This window comes from Trifolium pratense, linkage group LG1, assembly GCF_020283565.1.
Source record: "Trifolium pratense cultivar HEN17-A07 linkage group LG1, ARS_RC_1.1, whole genome shotgun sequence".
In the NCBI taxonomy this organism is placed as follows: Eukaryota; Viridiplantae; Streptophyta; class Magnoliopsida; order Fabales; family Fabaceae; genus Trifolium; species Trifolium pratense.
Window position 1 is genome coordinate 6,435,685 of NC_060059.1, and position 18,455 is coordinate 6,454,139.

General features: G+C 33.5%; 2 protein-coding genes and 2 long non-coding RNA genes across 4 annotated transcripts; 2 read left to right on the top strand and 2 right to left on the bottom strand.

The window, feature by feature from the left end:
* Positions 1-757: 757 nt before the first annotated feature.
* Positions 758-2,395, bottom strand: LOC123903021 (60S ribosomal protein L36-3-like). The gene is made up of 4 exons (XM_045952875.1): positions 2,290-2,395; positions 2,046-2,154; positions 1,078-1,277; positions 758-979 (listed from the first exon to the last, which is right to left on the bottom strand). Exons 2-4 carry the CDS (start codon positions 2,145-2,147, stop codon positions 946-948), a joined length of 336 nt encoding a protein of 111 aa, XP_045808831.1. The 5' UTR covers positions 2,148-2,154; positions 2,290-2,395; the 3' UTR covers positions 758-945.
* A 1,603-nt stretch (positions 2,396-3,998) lies between these two features.
* On the top strand, positions 3,999-8,416 carry LOC123922371. Its single transcript, XM_045975095.1, has 5 exons — positions 3,999-5,775; positions 6,499-6,557; positions 6,733-6,861; positions 7,074-7,209; positions 7,872-8,416. The coding sequence occupies exons 1-5, from the start codon at positions 5,071-5,073 to the stop codon at positions 8,181-8,183; spliced, it is 1,341 nt and encodes a 446-aa protein (XP_045831051.1). The 5' UTR covers positions 3,999-5,070; the 3' UTR covers positions 8,184-8,416.
* Positions 8,417-8,789: 373 nt separating this feature from the next.
* Positions 8,790-11,518, top strand: LOC123922375. Its single transcript, XR_006814233.1, has 3 exons — positions 8,790-8,879; positions 9,918-11,042; positions 11,172-11,518. It is a non-coding gene; the product is annotated as an uncharacterized LOC123922375 (long non-coding RNA).
* A 5,810-nt stretch (positions 11,519-17,328) lies between these two features.
* LOC123887367 lies at positions 17,329-18,140 on the bottom strand. The gene is made up of 2 exons (XR_006801450.1): positions 18,029-18,140; positions 17,329-17,836 (listed from the first exon to the last, which is right to left on the bottom strand). It is a non-coding gene; the product is annotated as an uncharacterized LOC123887367 (long non-coding RNA).
* Positions 18,141-18,455: the final 315 nt, after the last annotated feature.

Here is an 18,455-nt window from a genome sequence, read left to right on the forward strand (position 1 = left end):
CTGTCAACTTTCAATTAGCAACAACCCTATGAACCTTGTAATGATAATCTGAATGTTATAATTTTCTTAATTGTGTATTCATAAATAAATTAAATCTTGAAATTTTAATTCGGTTTCGATTCGCATCGTTCAAGCTCTCCTAGCAATTTCCCAACTCTTTTAGTTTTAATGATTTCCTTTGGTGGCTGTTATTTGGAACAGAATTTATTTTTTTTATTTCATGTTTGATTAGTAATCAACTTATGCTGAAATTTGGGAAATATTAGCTTAAGTGAACATGAAAGGATGATTAACTTTGGGGAAGATAAGTTTGAGTTTGAAAATGAATGGTGCGATGTGAATCTTGAGTTTCATTCTGACGACTACAGAAGTGAAGAGATTAATAACATTATTGAGCAAAATCTCAAATTAATTTTGTTAACATCTGATAATTTAGTACAAAGGAAGTTGAACATGTTTTGCTCTTCACATACAGGCAACAATATTCTCAAAACATAAAACATAACCATAGACGATGTGAAGTCAATACTAAATGGCGTTTTCTCGGAATTTGTGTTGTTTGGGCAAGAATTCTAAAGTTGAAGACAAGGTAAAAAGATACCGTGTGGACATTCTATAGTAGAATCTAAAGACTCACATGATCTAATGATGTAAATGTAACTCGACCATGGTGGGAAAAGATAACACTTCCCCATGCTAAATGCCACCAGTAAGGTTAGCTAAGTAACAGCAACAAACAAACGACCTGGTTGAGGAGTAAGCTTGAAAATTTGAGTTGACATATGTCTAATAAAATAGAAAATGTTTCCTTAAATCAAGTTCTCAGTTAAATAAAGCACATATAACCATAAAAATCATACAAAATTGAAAGAAAGAAAAACTAATATAACTTGTCCAAGAAAACATTGATCAATCATTCAAACCAACAAAGTAATAAAGACTTGTCTATTTCTTTTTGTCTCCTGCACCACCACCAGCCCTGCACATTGAAAACATTGTAATATTAGCAAAATTACTACCAACAAGAATACAACTCAGGAATGCTTTCATAATAAATTAAATAGGGAATGCACAAACCTCATCTTCCTGAGAACATTGGACATCTCCTCTCTCTTCTTCTTGGCGCGCTTGTGTGTTCCAAGCTTTCTCTTTGCGACCTTCAAAGCCCTCTTGTCTTTTCCAACCTTGAGCAACTCAGTGATACGCTTCTCGTAAGGTGCAAAACCAGCAACCTCTCTAATGAGATTCTTCACAAAGATCACTCTTTTGCTAGTTTTCTGATTGAATCAAAACATTTTTTAGTGCCACATACAAGATGACCAGAACAAAAACGGTATAAACAAAGTTGCATGTAATTAAATTACTTTGTTTCTAAGGCGATAAATTTTTATAGTTGGCTACTACAACATTTTCTTTACATTGTAAAATTGTATCTTTCGAAATAGTTGGATATAATACAAACTATTAGTTCAACAACAAAAACAAAGATGATGATTCATGATTCTAACATTCAAAACATTGAGCTTGTTTTCTTCTGTCTACAGGATCTGTCTACATAATTCATAAATTTATGAAACCAGTGTTACAGTTTATGATAAGAGAAAACGAAGGGCAGGCAAAAGAAACTGAACTCATTTTTGTTAACAAAAAGACAGCAAAAACAAATCCTAGTCCTAGATTACACTGCAAACAATGCTTTGTTTTGTGATTTTCATTAATATATATGAATATATATACATGGAAATTATATTACAATGGAGCTTCATCATAATAATAGAATTATGAGGTACTAACTAAACTTAAATCTAAAACAATAATAAAACACAAAATGCAACCAACTTAATCACTTGAAAAGTGGCCAAAAATTCCAAAATTCAGAAATTAGGTTTCAACTAAAAAGACAATTACTACTACAAATACTAAACATAGTCACTATACTTGATTATTGTAATTCTAATCACACAATTTACAATCTAAAGAAGTTGAAATCTAAAACTGTAAAATCAAATCACATAGAAACACAAAAAAAAAAAAAAAAAACTAACCCCTTTGCGATCTGAGGGACGAGGAGCCAATTCCTTCTTGGTAACAATATGACCCTTGTTCAATCCGACGAAAAGACCCGTACTTGGTTGTTTAGGAGCCATTTCCCCCCTATATCAAAACAAACAAACAAACAAACACACTTCAGAATTGGTTTACATAATAAAAAGTTACGAGAAATGATCAATACAAAACAGAAAATTGAGATCAACGAAGAGTTAGATTGAGAAGAATGGTTTTGTTTACCTCTCTTGCCGGCGAGCGATTTTCCAAAACCCTAAGCGGTGGGAGAGAAGCTTAGCTAGGGTTTTTTGAAGAATCTACTTCTGATTTTATAGGAAGTAATTCAGTCGGGTCGTGATTCATAAGGCCCGTTTGGCCCATTAATCTTTTTACAATATTTTTTCATATAAGACCTATTTTAAAATTTCACATATATATAAAATTTAGCATATTGTAAAACGCAAATGATTTTTCTATCTTTTATGATATAAATAAATAATTTTAAAAGTAAATATGTAAAAACAAAAATTATTGAAGAATCTTATAATTTTTAGTGTTTCGAACTAGACCAAGAGTTCTTCCGTATGTATGTTGAGTGGGACGTCTGACCCATGCATAAACAAAACATATTATATGGTGGACACGTCTTGATTACATGTGATTATTGTTCAATACTGACACGTGAACAGTCTGACATGACTGTCCTACCATCAAACAACCACATGTCATAATCACGAGGGACAAAAAGAATATTCTAGTTTTTTGCAACTCTAAATCTTTCATTGTATAAAATATGTCAAATGTTACTTCAAATATGTAATATTTAACCATGTATACCTCCCACTTTACGACGCTTATTGATTTAGTCATCAGAGTGTGTGCAGGTATCACTCTTCCTTTACAACGAGGTTCAACCACAGACAAAAACCAGTTACATCACCAACAAAAGTTTTTACACAACGACTACCACAATTTCATCATTAAGAACTCACGTCGAGGATCATATAGTAAGTAGGAATACTACTCCACCTTTTACAAACAATGAATTAGTTAAATTACTAAGAATATTGGATCCCTTAAGTATGTTATTAGGGGTTTGATCTTCAACTTTTGTGTATGAAAATAACGGTTATTAGGAGATAATCGATCTTGTGTGTCCACAAATTTCACGGTTCGTTGTTAAGCCAACGTTTTTTTTTACATTTCCAATTGCCCATTATACCATTTTTTTTATAAAAAAAAAACTCCTATTTCATTTTTTTTATTTTAATGGAATAACGAGCTCATATATAATGTAAATAACTTTGCAAGATTAATGCGGTTAGGTTTAATAAAATTGATTAGTCTTCAAACACGTCTCATATAAGATTATCTTCGGTAAGACAAAGGCTCTGTTTGGTAAGTCCAATAAGCTAGCTTATAGCTTATTGGACGAGCTTATAAGCTTGTTTGATAAAAATGTGAAGTGTTTGGTAACGAGCTTTTCTCACGAGCTTATAGCTTTTTTTGAGATGCTATTTCAAGTAGCGTTTGAGCTTATAGCTTTTTACAGTTTTTTCCATTTTTAACCTTTAATTTAATTTTATTATTTTTTATAAAATAAAAAACTACCCACTAAAACAAAAACTACCCACTACATATAAATGTCCTTTTATATTTATCAATTATTTAAAAAGTTAATTTTACCAAACACTTTAATTTCAATCAGCTAGCTTTTCAGCTATCAGCTATAAGCTAGCTTTTCAGCTATCAGCTAGCTTATCAGCTATAAGCTAGCTTATAGCTTTATTTTACCAAACAGAGCCAAAATATATAGGAAAAAGAGACCACTTTTTATTCGTAATTTATTTTTAGAGAGATTATAATTTTAAAATAATTACAAAATGTTTGATTTTTCTTTTATAGAAAAAAAATGCTTGATTTTTCTTTTACAAATTTTAAGTGTCAAATTTGGTTAAGCATAAATCATGGATCTATATGGTGCACATTATCTAGCTAGCACACTTCTCTTGACCTCTCTCTCCTTCACGCCTCACATCACATGGATGCACCTTTACAAAATCAGTGTGATCTAGAATAATCAATTATTTACACTAATAATTCATTTCATACAAAATCATCTTCCCCCAATCATGAAAAACCCAAAACCAAATTTGCCTTTTGACTTGCACTTGCACTTGCACCTGTGTGTGTTGTTATACACATAATGTTTACGTTGAAAAATCAATTCTTTATTCTTTATTTCAATTTCTATATCACAACATATTATTATATACAAATTAGTACAACTCAGCACAAACAAGGTGGTAAATCCAAAACTGTCCCTATCATAAGAACCTCCTCCAAGGTTGTTTTCTGTTTTTCTTTTCCTCCAACCAAAGATTCATCTTTTCATGTTTTGGTTTTCTGGGTAATACTTTGACCAACAACACTTCAATTTGGTACAAGTCTTTTTCCTTCTTCCTTGTTTGATTGCTCTTAACTCCAATTTCGTGATTAAGCAAGCTCTTTGTGTTTTTGGGTTTCTCTGTTATCAATTTTGATATTCATAAAGTTTTTGTATTCTTCAGGTTGTATAATTTCTATAGTACCTTCTTGATTGATGTACTTTGTTTGTTTTCAGTGGAATTAAATGATATAGAAGTTAAGATTGTTGTGTATTTCATAGTTTCCTAGCAGATCAACAGTGATCACTATTGAATTCACAATTTTGCATAGTGTAAATGTTGTATTAATTTGTACATCAAATAGAGTAGTACTATTGTGAAATTTTTGTTTGCACTTCAACTTGAACATTTGAAGTTGATATCTATATCTGTAAAAGCAAATCATTACCTTCAGGAATTTGGCATTTGGCGAAAACCAATATTCATATATTGGTTTTCAGAAAGTGCTTAGTATATTGCCGGGGTCCAGCGCAAGTGGTTGGTGTGCAGTGTGTCCGAGTGTTGTAAACCTGGTATATCAAGTTTGATTCCTGCTCGTAGAAAAGAAAGCACTTAGTATTCCTAGGTTGTAGGCACAATGTCATTTATCTGTGGCTTGCCTCTTGTTGAGTGTGTGTATTGTCTAGCTTGCACTCGTTGGGCATGGAAAAGATGTCTCCATTCGGCAGGCCATGACAGTGAAACTTGGGGCTTTTCTACAATAGAAGAATTTGAGCCAGTCCCACGTCTTTGTCGCTATATTTTATCTGTGTATGAAGATGATCTTCGCAACCCTCTTTGGGAACCTCCTGGTGGCTATGGAATCAACCCTGATATGTTATTACTTAGAAAAACATATAAAGATACACTTGGCCGGGCTCCGCCTTATATATTGTATCTTGATCATGATCATGCTGATATAGTTCTTGCTATAAGGGGACTAAATTTAGCAAAGGAGAGTGACTATGCTGTTCTGCTTGATAATAAATTGGGGAAGAGAAAGTTTGATGGAGGTTATGTTCACAATGGGTTGTTAAAGGCGGCTGGTTGGGTTATGGATTCTGAGTGTGAAATTTTGAGGGAATTGGTAGAGAAATATCCAAATTATACTCTTACTTTTGCTGGACATTCCCTTGGATCGGGAGTAGCTGCAATGTTGAGCATGGTGGTTGTGCAGCATCGAGATAGACTTGGAAATATTGAAAGGAAGAGAGTCAGGTGCTATGCTATCGCGCCTGCTAGGTGTATGTCACTTAATTTGGCTGTCAGATATGCGGATGTCATAAACTCCGTTGTGCTTCAGGCAAGTTATCAGAAACTTATTTGTTTATTTGAAGAATCTTCAACATTGCTTTGAATATTTTTCAACAAGTAAAATGTGATGGAGGTGAAATTAGAGCAATTTTTGGCACAGAAGGTAGTCTTCTTTGAATTGCTGTACATAAAGATGCAATTTTTTTTTTCCGACAAAAAGATGCAAATGTTTTAAATAAAGAGAAATACCAAGAACACACACTAACACATTTTTTCGGCGCTCTTATGTTATTGGGTGAAGTTTGTTACTGATTCCTATAGTAGAAATGAGCCTAGATTATTTAGATGGGCTAACATAAGATTTTGCTCAAATTTTAAGAGTGCTAAAATTAGTGTCAAATAGTATGCTAATAGCATTCTTCTGCGAATTAATAATTCCATTGATGTGTTATGAAAGCATGACGGGAAGACAAAGTTCTGTTTGTTGAATAACATCTAACCAACCTTCATTATAACTGCTGAGCTTCTTTTACCTGCAGGGATTGTTAAAGTATCATAACCATAATGTTGTTAAAGCATCATATCCAGACAGAACCAAGTTATTGAGAACTTACAATGAACTAGTGTTTAACACAAAACAAATATTTTCATAAATTTTGTTTTATGTGATAGCAACATAGTGGAAAATGCCTGGTTATTGTTATATTTGTCCTTATACTATATTCATGTCGAATCTAGTACTTTGAAGTTAACCACTCTTTTCCTTGTTCAGGACGACTTCTTACCAAGAACAGCCACTCCGTTGGAAGATATATTCAAGTCTCTTTTCTGGTATGTCATAAGATCCCGTATACGTGTAACACTAGACAAATATTATAGGGTTTTCCAAGTTTATTTTTTGAGGTTATGCTTTCAAATAGTCAAGTGATTAGTTGATGTCAACAGTAAGTGGCCTGTGTAATTTAAAACATTTTCATGGTAACATACTGTTTCTTTGGGTTGGCAGTTTGCCATGCTTATTGTGCTTGAGGTGCATGAGGGATACATGCATACCAGAGGAGAGGATGCTGAAAGATCCAAGGAGACTTTATGCACCTGGTCGCCTTTATCACATTGTTGAGAGAAAGCCTTTCAGGTATGGCTAAGGATTCCACAAAGGGTTTACAAAGACCTGTAACTGTAAATTTGGAAACTATACGCAGTTTAAACAGTGTATCAGTTTGATAGCATATGTTTATCTTGTTTCTTCCATTGAAATGTATACAAATATGGTTACGTTAAAAACAATAATATGCTTTTACAGCTTTTTCTTTTGGCTTTACATTTATTAAGACATTTTCTGTAAAGATGTGGAAGGTTTCCTCCAGTTGTGAGAACAGCAGTGCCCGTAGATGGAAGGTTTGAGCATATAGTTCTTTCTTGCAATGCTACATCAGATCATGCCATTATTTGGATAGAGAAAGAAGCCCAAAGGGCTTTGAATGTAAGTCTAGCAGCCTTGTAATTTTGCTTTCTGTGCCTCCTTTTCCCTGCCTTAAGTTTATACTGTAATGCTTATAGAAATATGAATAATATGAAATTTAGAGATGTAATCATATCAGCTTTTTTCAGCATCACAGTAATAACAATTTCTGTGTCTCTGCTACATCTCCCTTAACCCTTTGTGTTGTAGAATCAAAAAGTTTTTGACAATTTCCTCCCTATGTCCTTCATGTATGCCTATAAATTATCATAAATTCCCCCCCTACTTATGGCTTGTTTGGATTGACTAATTACGAATTATCTACTGACATAAGCACTTGTGAGACTATTTGGGAGAGCTTATGGAAACAACTTATTTACTAGTCCATAAGCTGTTTTCAGCTTATTTCCATAAGCTCTCAAGGATAGCTTATGAAAGCAACATATAGATTATTTGAAAAAATAGTGACATAATTTAATCTTTTGTTATAAAAATAGCTTATACATAAGCACTTATATGATAAACACTTATGCTATAAGAGCTTAATTAAGTTGTTCATCGAAACAATGTCTATATCAATTTGAGCTTCTTGCAGCCTAAGTACGGAATCAATCAAGTTCACTAATTTGGCATTCTATTTAATATTTTGATGACATCTTTGGTTTGATTTCTGACAAATGCAGTTGATGCTTGAGAAAGATAATACCATGGAAGTACCTGCAAAGCAAATCATGGAGCGTCAAGAAACAATGACAAGACACAGCCAAGAATACAGAGCAGCATTACAAAGAGCAAAAACGTTAGACGTTCCACATGCTTATGCACCACCATCAGAATATGGAACTTTTGATGAGGAGGGAGAGGAGAGTTCAAGGTCAGAAGCCGAGTCTTCTGTTAGTTCAACTACAAGGAGTAAGGCGGCCGAAAGCTGGGATGTATTGATCGAGCGCCTTTTTGATAAGGATGAGCATGGTCACATGGTGTTCAAGAGATGATGATCATGTAATTTGTGTGTACTTATGAATTATTTACTGTCATGAAAACTAAAGTTCATTCATTCTTTTGTAATTTTTGGTGTTCAGTTTAGCTAGCTAGAAGAGGGAATAACATGGAGAGCGAAGATTTGTAAGTTTCTTACTTTAGAAATTGTTGGGAATCACTTCTCTTACAATTTCTCTGTTCTGTTTATATTAGTTATGTTGTAGTATTAGTTATGTTGGGAATCAAATTCTATGTCTATCTTAAATAGAAACGCGCCATTATTTAAGCCTTTGAAAAATGTGTTTTAATTTGGTCCTCGATTATGCAAATTATTATCATAAAATTGGCAGTTCCATAGGCAACTTCTAATCAAAAAATACTTTGATAACATTTTCATGTTTAAGATTAAGAGGATAAATCAATGAAAACTGAAAAGTCATGTCTTTTAAGGATTAAGCTAATGACAAAAATATTTAAAATGATGAGACTTTACACTATTGAAGACATTCAGAAAATCTTTTGAAGTTCAAAATGAGTATTCTTGTATACTATATCTTTTTCTCTCTACTCATTCTTAATATCTAGTATTTTATTCACAATATTCAAATCCAAATTCTTATATTTACAGAATAGATGCAGTTGCAAAGATTTGTCATCAAGCATTCAACTCCCATCTTTCTCATAGGATTACTTTGTCATTCACATACAAGGTAATGATTAATCAACATAATTGAGCTTCTTAAAATCTTTAAACACAGACACGCCATTTTGGTGTTGTGTGTTTGTGTGTCCTACACTGCATAGTCTCTCGTGTGACACTCGCGTAACACTCAGACACACTAGTTTGTGTTTTAGCTTCACATTGTGGAGGGTCTATGTTAGGAAGAAAAAAGGGGAAGCTAGCCGAGAATGACGAGGTGGTAGAGAGGAGAATAAGAGCGAGGAAACCTTGTTATATGAGGTAGTATGAGAAGAGAGTGGGGTATGATGAGAATCATCATTGTTAGTCACGGCTAGGGAATTGCATTTTCTCTGTTGGAGCTCAGCTCAGGCTCAGTTCTGTGGACAGTAGGCCTGTACACCCTTCGATTTTTTGCTCTATTTCCACAATACACTCTTTGGTTTGCATATCAATTCATTTATATATGTTATCTCTTACTATTAGTTTTCTGGTTTTTAACAATATCAATTGACAAGCTGATCATTAGAGCAAAAGAAGGGAACTTTGATGATGTAAGAGAGAATTTTTATTTTATTTTATGGTAATTACATTCTAGAATAAGTTTGTTAGTATTTTTGTTATTATTTGACTACCAATTATGTAAGGGAGATCCCTATATAAGCTTGTATTGGCTTATGCAATGATTATGAAATGAGAAAGTAGTCTTTTCTTATGATCTTTTCTTCTTAGGAGGCTTCTCTACCCTCAAAATAGAGTAATCACACTTCCCATTCATTACAGATTCTTAGGTAACTCTGTCTAGAAACCAGCAAGCCATACGAACAGAAATCACTGAGGCAGCTAAGGAATTGAGACCAGAAGCAAGGGCTTTGTGGTGTTTTCTTGTTGTTATTTTAATGTATCTCTGAGTTAGCTTTCAATTCGTTGTGCCTTTAGAATTTTGCCGATGCTAGAATTAGCTTTCTAGAATGGATACAATTTGTCTAGGATTAGATTCAATTCATGAATTTCCATGTATATAACTGTTTGTTTTTTTCCTCTTCCTTCATCTCATCTTTTTAAGCAGCACAGTGGCGGTAAGACTACAAACGAAGTGCCTCAAAATGCTGATTTTCCTCGGCAATATTCAAAAAAGGAGAAGAAGCCTTTTCCGGTTCCCATTGTAGAACTGCGATGGGCAGCTAGGGAGAGGATAAAAAAGATGAAAGATGAGCCAAAGAGAAAACCAATGCCGGCGCCAAAGAATGGATTGCTAGTGAAGAACCTTATACCATATGCATATGATGTGTATAATGCTAGGATCACTTTGATTAATAATTTGAAGAAGCTGCTCAAAGTAGTGCCCATGCATGCTTGTGGGAAATTATATTATTCCTTCGTATCATCTACCATACTATTAACAAATTACACAAATTACACAAAATTCTGCAATCTCGGTGCTATAATTGGCCACAGACCCGACGCTGTCCAGCACTGCCTACTTGGTTGTACACCCGAATGCCAATCATCTTCTACTCCTCCTTCACACAGTTTACATATAGTCGGACACGGGACATAATGTTGACGAAGTCGACATCTTGTTGGAAGGAAGTCACGACATATTCGCCACAGTAAATGTTTAGCCTTTGGCGGTGCTCGAATCTTCCACAAACTCTCCCAACTTCCATCTGCTTCTCACTCGGCTTCCTTTTTCACTTCTGTCTCGCATCAATAACTTGTATCCCGATTTCACGCTATATTCGCCATTTTGTTCCTCTTTGCAGATCACACAGTCCTCATCTACCTCTTCTATTAGGGGCACATCCAGAATTTGTATGCCTATCGAAGTATTGATTTAACTGTATATATAGTGACATATTAGTATGATTGTGTTGTGATACTGTTCTATTAGGAGCACATGAGGATTGGGGACTACAAATTTTTTGGGGTCAGAGTAATGAAATAAGAAGAGAAAGCTTTCGGTAGTGTGGCCTTATTAGGGAATTCACCCATAAAAGCTATCACATCGACACTTATTACCTCCCAAGCGTCTTTGAGGAAAGCGAAAAGGGTTTTTATTCTCATCTGAGTCAATCAAATATTAAGAGAACTTAGTAGAGAGTGGCCTGGAAATTCGTATGAACTCTCTCCAAAAACTGCAACCACTTCTGCGATGAATTTTGTCTAAGACTAGGTATTCCAAAACCTCCAGGTAAATAACTAGTTATTTGATGTTGTTTTTGGTACCTACATTGTCTTTCTAAACAATGACTTAAGAGTAAATTTATATGATATGATTTTATGATGAATTATTACTTTTTTAATATATTTTTCATGACAGGTTTGCTAATGTTGGTGGATACTGCTATGGAAGTGGTTGGGAATATAGCATCACAATTCCGGCGAGAACAGAGATTGTATCAACAAGTTAAGCAGCATAGAGGTTCCAGTTTTGTGTTACTAATAATGTTAAAACTGATGTGGCTAATTCCTCTTCAATTCAGATAGAGGAGAATCTCCAAATAGAGTTTAAGCTGCTTTGTTGAAAAATGTTTTCACTAATGGTTGTGAAACCATCTACTTTTAGTCAAAAGAGGTACTTCACATGCAAGACAAGACAACAAATCACTCTAACACACATTATTAGGTAAAACATATACAAGTACAATAGTATCAAATATGTCCCTGACCGAGAAATTTTTTGAGGTAAAGTAATATTTTGAGGGAATTTAAATGATTTGAGATGAATTCCATTGTTTGGATGAAAATTTGAAGAATTTTCAAAATGGAAATTTATGAAGTATTTTATTCAAGTTAAATTTAGAGAATTTCAAAATGACACATACAACCAAAGAATTTGAAATTCCTTTTTCTCTATAAACTTTTAAAAATTACTAATTGATCGTAAAACCTAAAATTAGCCGAAAAACCTAAAATCGACGATAAACGCTAAATCGGCCGAAAATCCAAAAAATCCGCAGAAAAACATAAAATCGGCCAAAAGCCCAAAAATCGACTATAAACCCTAAAATCGGACGAAAACGCAAAAAATCGGCAAAAAAACCTAAAATCGGCCAAAATATCAAAAAACGACTATAAACCCTAAAATCGGCCGAAAAACCTAAAATCTAACGAAAACCCAAAAAATCGGCCGAAAAACTTAAAATCGATCGAAAACCCAAAAAATAGGCCGAAAAAACTAAAAATATGCCGAAAAACCCAAAGTCGACCCTAAAGCCAAAAAACTCGGCCAAAAACCTAAAATCGGCCAAAATCGCAAAATTTGACTTTAAACCCTAAAATCGGCCGAAAAACCTAAAATCGACCGAAAACTGAAAAAATCGACCGAAAAACTTAAAATCGTCCAAAAACCTAAAATCGACTATAAACCCTAAAATCGATGAAATGCAAAAAAATCGAGCGAAAAATCTAAAATCGTCCCTAAACCCGAAAAACTCGGCCGAAAACCTAAAATCACCCAAAATCCTGAAATCGGTTATAAACCCCAAAATCGGCCGAAAACCCAAAAATCGACTATAAACCCATTTTTCGGCTGATATTAGGGTTTATTGTTGATTTTTGGGTTTTCGGACAATTTTTCGTTTTTCGGTCGATTTTTCGGTTTATAGTCAATTTTTTGGGTTTTGGCTGATTTTAGATTTTCACTCGATTTTTTGGGTTTAGGCTCGATTTTTGGTTTTTCGACTGATTTTTTGGGTTTTTGGCCGATTTTAGAGTTTATAGTCGATTTTAGGTTTTTCAGCCGATTTATGGTTTTTGACCGATTTTGGATTTTTTCCGCCGATTTTGGATTTTTGACCGATTTTGGGTTTTTCGGCTAATTTTTTGGATTTAGGGTCGATTTTATTAAAATAAATAAAATTAAATAAAGGAAATTCGATTACATTACCCAAACAAAGAATTTTACGATTGATGGAATTGCAACACTTTATCCAAACACTAAAATTTGAAAATCAAGGGAATTCAATTGAATCAATTGAATTGTCTAGTATTTAAAATCCCTTGAATTTCTAGAATCCCTCATCCAAACACACTATTAGGCAATTTCTTCAGTTCAGAAAGAGCTTTATCAAATTGTACCATGGTTTTAAAATATGTCTCCGAAAGAATATCCACCAAATCAAATTGGAAATCATCCTTGAATAGCCTTAGCTTTTGCTGCAGAATCCCCTACACCATCATCAAAATCACCAGAAGTTTCCAAATTAACACCAATATCACCAGAATCCAGCTCAGGCTCTCTTTCTACAGCTTCAAAACTAGCTGAAGGAGCTTCCAAACCAATATCATGATGTCCATCTTCTTCTCTTTGCAAACCAGAATCCAGCTCAGGCTCTCTTTCTACAGCTTCAAAACTAGCTTCCAAATTAGGATCATGCTCTCCCTCTCCCTGCACATTATTTGAATGAGGTGAAGTAGCTTCAAAGTCATCACTTGAATTTTCAAAACCATTTGGAGATACCACTCTTAGAGGACACACTTTCAATGGAACATCAGTCGAAACTTCGACAGTCTACTTTGACATGCATTATTTGGGTTTCAGAAACTTCGACCATATTAAGTCATCACCCCATTTGCTCCTTTTATCCTAAATAGGACCGAGGACGAACTACGTGACCAAATTTTTGAAGATTTGATTACCCTTCCGATTGGTCCACCCTCCAACGATCATGGTGCTGCCCCTGGCCTACTGTGGCGTGAGGTTTTGTTTTATACATGACCATCAGGGTATATAATCAAGAGAGTTTCAAGTTTTTAACAGATAGTGTGTAAATGATTTACCGTCTTCGACGCCCCAAATGAAAAATGAACAGACCAATATCTAGTTGATCACCTAATATTGATCAAGAAGTCACATCCTTATATCCTTCAACGAAAAACTTTTTTTTCATTATCATTCACATTCAGTATGACATCATGACAATAGAATTCTCAATACATAATAAAGAAACAATAGATTATAGAATTTAAACAAAATATGATTATTTAGTGACAATTGTTTAAACAATTGTTTAGCAAAATATGATGATTTAATGACTATTTTATTTCCTTTTGATTAGATATATTCAATCATTATAGTGACTATTTGCTTCCATTAGTCCATACGTTTCTTTTCTTATGTAAACATATAATCGGACAGTTTTTTTTTAATATAATTGGGCAGTTTTTTTTTTTTGATATATTAATGCATCATCACACATATAAATACAGGTATATGAAAAGTTGATCAATATGACAATAATGTAAGGAGAAATGATGTGACATTGTAAGTGAATGACATGACTAAATGAAAAAATTTCATTGGTGTAAGTAGATTAGGGTTTAGAGAACTAATAGGATAACTATCTAGGATAATATTCCATTTTGCACCGATGAACAATTTCAACTTTGACCTTTGCACCCGTCACACCCCTCAGAGAATGTTATGAAAAAATATAATCACTACTTAGAATTTAGCACTTTCACTTAATTCTAGTAGAGGCTCAAGCACACGAGTATCGTATCTCAACAAACTTTCTCCTCTACCATTTGAAGGCTAATGAGAAAATTCAAAATTTTATGGGACTTTTTTAAAAAAGTTGTCCCGTCTACTCCACATATCATATTTTGTCTAATGTTCACAAATATATTTGTCGTGTAATATATGAATCACGATTCAATGAAGGGGTTATATGTATATAATTGAAAATCAACATCATCATGCATCGTATCATATAGAAATAGAAACAAAGAAAATCCCAAGTATAAATGGAAGAGAGACGGTGCGGCGGATGTGAAAAACATTGCTTAAGTAATCTTTCGGTGGACAAATATAATGAAATGTCAATTGGTCTGTTGGCTTGCGCGTGTGTGCTAATGTTGTAGAAGATTGTGTAGGTGGTGAGTTTGAATCTTTGTTGTGACAAATTTTTTACTTTTATTTTAAGAGATCAATTCATAAGTTAATCTTAATATCATAATTAGGGGTGAACAACAAGCCGGTTTGGGTCGATTGGGCCCAAAACCTCAAACCGGCCCAATCCACGGGTGAGGAGTAGTGGCCCATATCGAACCAGTTTTGGGTCTCGGGTTAAACGGGTTCGGGTGAGGCGGGTAACGGGTCAGTCGGTTGGTTTGTTGCGGTTTGGGCAAGTTCTGGCCCAACTTTTTTTTTTTTTTTGTTTAATGGGCCTTTTTTTAAAAAAAAAATGGATCACTTTCTTTTATTAAAAATGACTTACTTTATCTTATTTTAATTGACTTTTCATGCTACAAATTGGGTTCTTTTGTTTTTTTTTTTTTACCGTAAATTTAAATGAAAATTGTATTTATTATTATTATTTTTTTATCAAAAATGAGAATTGCACTTAAAAATACAAATTGGACCTTTTTTGTTTTCTTGTACCATTTTAAGTGTGACCCAATTAAATTAAGCAATCCAAAATACAATCGGTAAACATATATAATCAACAAATTATATATTAAACCTATAATCTTTGTACCAAAAAAAACCTATAATCTACAATTCAAACCATAATTTAAATCCAACCAAGGTCCATCCATTAAAACACCCTGTAATTGTTATACTTGACTCTCACAATTAATAAATATTACATCACTATACTGATTAAATTGGAATTTATGTATTTATGTCCCAAAATATGTGAAACTCTTTAATTCTCCCAAATGTGTCTCTTATTGATCTAGATATGCATGATTCCTGCGTGTGGAATTAACATGTTAGCAACATATTGCACATGTGTTAAATATCACATTGAACACATAACTAAGTAAACTAAATGGGTTAGAAAAACATAAGAATAACAAATCAACATTAGAAGCCTTACTTTTCGACTTTCACCACAGATTTGAAAACTGCAAAACCCCTCAATCAAAATATAAGCAATAATATTAGTAAAAGAGTAGATCCAAAACAAAAACGAAAAACTTAGGAACAAAAAACGGCGAAAACAAGAACGGAAGAGATGGAAAAGGATAACACTGTGAAGATGAGAGGATGATGGCGGTGAAAATGGTGTAAACGATGGTAGAGGTGGCTGTGTGAGAGGGGCGGCGGATCTCTCTCGCTGTGCTGCTATGGTTTGGCTTGTTTGTGATGTGAGTTGTAAACTGAAGTGAGTAGGTTGAAAGTAAAACGACATCGTTAGGTAAATATGTGTATAAACATGTATATATATTAATAATAATATAATATTCAATGTCTTTGGGCAGTTCGGGGTGGGTACCCGTGGTTCCATTCTATTGAACCGATTCCGACTGCCATTAGTCAATTAAAACCGTGATTTGTACCTGCCGGCCCGTTTAACCAGTAGAACCCGACCCGGTTCGGTTTTCTTGGCCGATTTTTGGCGGATTAGGCCGGGCTTTCGGTTTTTGTCCACCCCTATCCCTGATAGCCTTAGCTTTTGCTGCAGAATCCCCTACACCATCATCAAAATCACCAGAAGTTTCCAAATTAACACCAATATCACCAGAATCCAGCTCAGACTCTCTTTCTACAGCTTCAAAACTAGCTGAAGGAGCTTCCAAACCAATACCATGATGTCCATCTCCTTCTCTTTGCAAACCAGAATCCAGCTCAGGATCTCTTTCTACAGCTTCAAAACTAGCTTCCAAATTAGGATATGCTCTCCCTCTCCCAGCACATTATTTGAATGATGTGAAGTAGCTTCAAAGCCGTCACTTGAATAGTCGACTATTAATAAGAGACGAAGACAATCTTTAAAGCATGTTGGGATATATCTTCTGTCGCTAGTGTTTTCACATGGTCAGTTGTATGTTGCAATTTCAAAAGTTACTTCTAGAAAATGATTAAAAATATTGATCATTGATGACGACAGTGATGATACGACTAAGACTTTGAATGTGGTCTATAAGGAAGTCTTAGGTAATATAACATAATTTTCTATGTATGAATATTTTTTCAAAATTATTGTTGAAATATCGTTTAATGTTCCTCAACTTTTTTCATATACCTTACATTATTGGAATTATCATATCTTATTTAATCATTATATATCTTACGGCTAATCAGACTCGTGCACCGTACGGGTCGATGTTCTAGTTGGTACCAAATATAATACACAAGGGGCTTTAGTGTTTTACCCTTGTACTACAATAAGGACACTCGTAAAACATCTACTAACAAGGTTGAAGATAAATTAAGTATTTATATGCTAATATTACATTTATATATTATTAAAAAAAATACTATCAAAACAAGTTAAATGAATATTACATTTTTGTCAAATAACATCTTATAATTAGTGACGGAGGTAGTATATAGTTTACTTTCATTCTGTACAATAATTAAACAACAGTAACTAACAACTAACAACTAACAACAAATTCCAAGTTAGGATCTTCAACATGCAGCCAGAAATAAACAAAGAAGCTAAGATAAAGATAATGTATAGTGAAAACTAAAAGAGGAACAAAAACAGGTTCAACATAATAAACAATGAGACCAACACAACTAACATCATAATAATTTCATTTCATTGAATATGGATATAGTCATATAACTAAACTTATTAAATCAGAGGGAAACTCTCCACCAAATTATGGCATAAACATCATTCATTATTCTTCAGCATAGTGTTGATTCTCATTCTGAACACATAACAATCACTAGTATCATTGAAACTCATCAAATTTATAACAGTGTAAAGCTACAACTTGAGAACATTTATTTTGTCACAAATTAATACTACAATGGTAAAAGAAATCACAATCATCTAATATAATATCAAACACCTATCTTGTGTGGTGGTGAAGAATCAATAGAAGAATTTGGTTTCTTGATTGAGCATGATGATTTAAAAGCCTCAATTTGTGACTGACATTTAACATAATCTCCCTTGTTTTCTTCCAAGCACTTTTTTAATGCCTCAACATCACATGCTGAATTTATTTTCTTCACACTGCTAGTATTCTCCTCATTATGACCCATAAGTTCCAATTTAGTTACAATGAATAAAAATTCTGCATTTTAGATCACAAATTGCAATTAGGGTCAATCACAATAATAAAACCACATCAAAATAATAATTAAGAAAAAGAAAATTGAATTTTGGAATTGAAAACATGAATGAATTGCAGTGAAGTTAGAATTTTTTTAGAGTGAAGGGAAAAGGGGTTTAATTTTAAGCTAATTGAATAAGCAAAATTTCGTACCGATGCTGCAATTGGAGATGAAGGTAAAGAGGGACTGTGTAAACCCTAACACCGCTCAAGGGGGAAGACGATGACTAGTTTATAATAAACTCGTTTTTCTATTTTCGTTGGTATTTTTATTACTTTATTCTTTATTGTTTAAAGATCAACAAGTAAACTACAAAATTACTCCGAGTTTGAGTTTGAACTCGGAACACTTCATTTATTTAAGGTGAATTTTTTAGCCATTGGACTAATTGACAAGAAAAACTATAAAATTACTCCGCCTATTATTTTTAAATAGGTATCTCCCTTTTTTAATATTCCAAATTAGTTATTTAGTTATAGTTTGTGTCAAATATTTTTCAAGAGTTTAATTTGTAGGCGGTGTAAGTTTTCTTATAGATATATTCAATGATGTGTTGTTACATTATTTAATGAATGTGAC